This window comes from Monoraphidium neglectum (assembly GCF_000611645.1).
Source record: "Monoraphidium neglectum strain SAG 48.87 unplaced genomic scaffold scaffold00771, whole genome shotgun sequence".
Classification (NCBI taxonomy): domain Eukaryota; kingdom Viridiplantae; phylum Chlorophyta; class Chlorophyceae; order Sphaeropleales; family Selenastraceae; genus Monoraphidium; species Monoraphidium neglectum.
In genome coordinates, this window is record NW_014012857.1 from 1 (window position 1) to 4,372 (window position 4,372).

General features: G+C 71.0%; 1 protein-coding gene across 1 annotated transcript in view; it reads left to right on the forward strand.

The window, feature by feature from the left end:
* Positions 1-2,117: 2,117 nt before the first annotated feature.
* The window catches only part of MNEG_5240 (hypothetical protein), a gene marked incomplete at both ends in the record, with an annotated part of 5,778 nt that continues 3,523 nt past the window's right edge, over positions 2,118-4,372 (forward strand). Inside the window, 3 exons of the mRNA XM_014046281.1 lie at positions 2,118-2,718; positions 2,975-3,150; positions 3,563-4,025. Of these exons, the coding sequence (XP_013901735.1) occupies positions 2,118-2,718; positions 2,975-3,150; positions 3,563-4,025 (1,240 nt within the window). The remainder of the gene's footprint in view (positions 2,719-2,974; positions 3,151-3,562; positions 4,026-4,372) is intronic.

Here is a 4,372-nt window from a genome sequence, read left to right on the forward strand (position 1 = left end):
TTCTGGCCCGCGGGCGCGCCGCCGGTGCCCGCGGCGGTGGCACCGGCAGGGCCGGTTGCGCCGCCCCTGCCGTCATGGGCCACCTCCTCCCCCTCCTGCAGGTCTTCCTTCAGCGCGCCCTGTGACTCATCAGGGGCCTCCAGGAGCTTGTCCCCAAAGTCAAACGTCAGGGCCGCAATCCGCGAGGCCAGGCTAGTGGTGGTCGCCACCTGGCGCAGGCGAGGCGGGGCGGCGCCGGACGCGTGGGGCGGGGCCGCGGCGCGCGGGAGGGGCCGCTGGCGGCGCGCGGCGAAAGCGCCCCGTGCGCGGCATCGGCCGCGCGGGCACGCACCGTTGACACTGAGTGTTGGCTCCTTCGATCATCTTGGTCCTCTGACTGTGCGTCGAGCACGCCCACCATGGCGCACCCGCCGCCACCAGAGAGGCGCGCGCGCGCCCCCGGTCAGCTGACAGCACGCTCGAGAGTCTGAACCGCCCTGCTGCGCCGGCGCGCCGGCCCTGCAAATCGGAACGACGGCGCACAGCATGTGTGCCTTGTGATCCTGCTGTAACGCGCGTGCACAGCGCGACCGCATGGCAATGCGGTGATGCTCAGCAACGATGCTGAACCGCTCCTTGGGGCGCGATGCACAGCGCGCCCATCACACTCACGAGATGGGCGCCGCCTGCGAGCAGGCCTGAAAGCTCACTACTGTGCTGCCCTACCCCTAACTGCGGTGCTCGAAAGACTTTTTTGGTGGACGATATCCACTTCGATTAGCGTGATCGAGACCATGAAAGGAGCTGTATGTGAAAGGTGCAATCCAAGTTTTGCGGGCTTGTACCGTACTCTGGCCAGACAATGGTACGAACAGAGAGGCTGTCGTGGCAGCAGGTGAGTGGGTGCAAGACGAAGCTCGCAATCTGTGTCGACAGGTACCGTACGCTCACACGCACCACAGGCCTTTCTGCTCATGAAAGGTGCTCGAGTTCACAATATCATACGTAGCATGCGCGGCTCGCACCCGTGCCACATCACAACCCCCGCGCAATGGAGGCCATCCAGGCTTTCTACCCATCCTTAGGGCGTGAAGAGGTAACATCATGGCTCTGAATGTCGCGTGTGGGGTCGCTGGGGCCCTGACGGGCCCTGCGATGCTGCTGCGCTGCACTGCTCGGCCAGCAGTTCGCCCATCTGCACGCCCAACGCGGTCATCTGCCCTCCCAAATCCTCGACACAGCTATGTAAGTACTGGGAGCTTGGCGGAGGCGACGCAGGCATGTGCCATACGCTGCTCGAGGCCGCAGGGGTCCAGAAGGTGTCGCCTGTGCTCGCGCCCGCGCTTGGACCTGTGCCGCTGATGAGGCCGGGACCGCCCGGGGCCGTGGCCCGGCGGGGCCCCTACCTTCCCGGCCAGAGCCGACAGTGGTGGCCAGCACACGCGCTGACCACGCCGGCCATGCACCGCGCCGGCGCCCTCGTCGGCGCCCAGCCGCACCCTTTGAATTTCCGCCCGGCGCCGCATGCGCCGCTCGCGCGCGGCCCGCGCTCCCCGCGGCACGCCCTCGCGCCGCCCAGCCCCCAGCAGTCCCCGGGAGCCGGCACCTGGCACGGCCGCGAGCTCGATTTACAACAAATGAACAATGGTCCCATAGTATTGCCACCCACGTTGGCCTCTTCCGAAATTTGCGCCACCCGGCTCGACGAGACGGACGGCTGGGGCCCGCCCCCCATGCCGGACGCTGCATTGAATGGCATTTATGAAATTTCAGAGGGCTCCAAGCCCCCAGAGCCGGACGACGATTTGGACGAATTAATGAATGCGCTCGAGGTGGACAGAGGAGCGGACGCGCCTGCAGGCGCCGCGGCCAGGCCGGCGGTCGCGCCGGCTTTGTTGGTCGCGGCGCCGCAGCAGGCCCTCATCTCCTCCCCTTTGTGCACCCCTGTAGCCACCCCCAAATCTGAGGTTGCGCATGCTGCAGCCGTTTTCGGCACGCCGGGCGCGGTGGTGTCATCGCCGGTACTGTCTGCCCGCGCGCGCGGCCCGTCCACTGCGCCGCCGCAGCTGCCCGCACACTTGGCCGGGGCCTGGGGCCTGTGCAGGCCACATGCGTCGCCAGCCACCAGCCCGCCCATCATGCCCCTGGTTCCCCACCTGCCCCCGCCGCCCGCCGCGCTCTGCGGCTCGCCGACGGCCCCTGCCCTGACGCCGCCGGCGCGCCCGCGCGCGAGCGACGCCGGCGGTTTGGACGGCGCAGACGACGCGCCGCTGGTCAGCCGGCGTGCGCCGCCGCTGGCCCTGCCGCCCGCTGCGCACGGCCCCGCCGCGCCCGCGGCGCGGCCGTGCGGCCGCGTGAGGGGCGTCCTGTTTGCCGCCGTGTTCCTCACGCCGGCGTCGCGTGAGGTGCTGCTGGCGGTGCTGCCCGCGCGCCACCCGCTGGTGCGGGGCGACCACATGATCCTCGCGCTGCGCCCCACCAAGGCGCAGCTGCTCGCGCTGCCGCTCGGCGCGGAGGTGCCCCTCCGCATCATCGGGCAGGCGGCCGACAGCCGAGCCCAGGCGCTCGCCGCGGACCCGCCCGCGTGGCTGCCGCCGACCGCCGCCGGCGCGACGCACGTGGCGCTGTCGCTGGCGCCGGGCGTGCGGGGGCGCGAGGCGGGGGCGCTTCTGATAGACGCGCTGCAGCGCGCGGCGGCTGGGTGCGGCGCGGAGGACGCTTTTGGCGGCGCCGCTCCAGGTGAGGCGGCCGGCTCCTGGGGTACTTTCCGCACCCTGGCCAGACAGCCGGACATGGGTGAATAGATTGAGATCTTGAGAGCGGAGAGGGCCCCGCGCATGCCACTGACATGGTGATGTCTGGCACCCCCTCTTGTGGTCGCCAGCCCTGACCCCCCCCCCCCTTGCGCGGCGCTTTCTTCACCGACTGCGGCCAGCCCAACCCACCAGCCAGCGCCAACCAATCGTCTCCGCGCGTCGACCCGCCGCGCCCGCAGGTGCCTATGAGCACTTCTCAGACCCCCTCGAGCTGGCCGGCTTTGTGGGCGTGGCGCTGGAGAGCGGGGAGCGCGCCTTCTCGCTGCGCGCCCTGCGGGACCGCGGCCTGCTGGCCCTCACGGCGGCGCAGGAGGCGGCGTATGACGCGGCGCACGGCGCGCGGCTGCGCTCTGCGGTGGGTCTTCCTCGCTTGGCGAGGCATTGCGCTGCGTTGAGGTGCCGCGGCTGCTTCTGCTTGCCAAGCTGCCTGCCCTCAGTGCCTTCAGCTTTCCAAATCATTGGTCGGCTTGCAATGTAGCCGCCTTTCCCACCGGAGTTTGCTGCTGCTGCCCCCCAAACCGCACGCGCAGCCGCCCGTCCCTCCAGCCATGACGACGCCGCCTTACCAGTTACAGTATGGTACATGCAGCGCGGCCCCGTCCTCAGCTGGCTCCGCCAGCGACGCCGAGGCCCCCGCAGCGCAGTCGCCGCAGGCGGCTCCGGCACCCGCGGCGCCGCCGGCGCCGAGCTCGAGGCTCCTCGGGCTGGCCGCCGCGGCGGCCGCGCCCCCATTCTCGCCCTCTCCCCTGCCGGCCTCCGCCGCGCAGGCGTCGGTTAGGAGCGCCGCGCACGACGGCGGCGGCCTGGGCGACTTTTGGGGCGCCGTGGAGGGGCCCCATATTGCGCTGCGCTCCCTGGGGCCTCCGCTGCCGTTATGCCAGGCGCCCCTGGTTGCTCTGACCACCGGCCTCGCCGCCGCCGCGTCCGGCTCGTCGTGCTCTCCTTCGGGAGCTGTTGCCTATCAGGGTGACAGCGCCGCGCTCGCCCGCGGCGGGCGGACGAGCAGCGGCGACACCGGCAGCGGCGGTGGCGGCGGCGGCGGCAGCGCCGCGAGCAGCAGCAGCGGGGACGGCCCCGTGGTGTATGCGAGCGCGGTGCACGCGGGCGACTGGGCGCTCGTGGTGCCGCTGCTGGCGGAGGAGGCGCGCGACGAGGCGGGGCGCGCGGCCGTGGTGATGCGCGAGGGCTGGGTCAAGGACGTGGTGGCGGACGAGCCTTACCAGCCTAAGGGTGAGCGGCTGCTTGTGTCGCAGCACTTGGGCGCGTCGGTCTGGGAGGGTCTCGGGGGCCGCCCCGCAGGGCTTGCAGGGGGTTAGCAGCGAGCCTGGCAGTGCTGTTGCACACAGGTTGCTGCAGCCAGCGGCGCCTGGTTGCTGCAGCCAGCGGCGGCAAGTGGTTCGTTGCTCTGGCTCGCGCGACTCTCTCTGTACTTGAGCAAAGCACTCAACATGCACACGCACACACACGCAGGTGCACACGCACCCGATGTATGCACGCCCATTCGCCCGCTCAACACGACCCCACCCCACCCCCCCTCCCCCCCCAGGCGTCCTGGTGCTGCTGCAGGACAACACCAT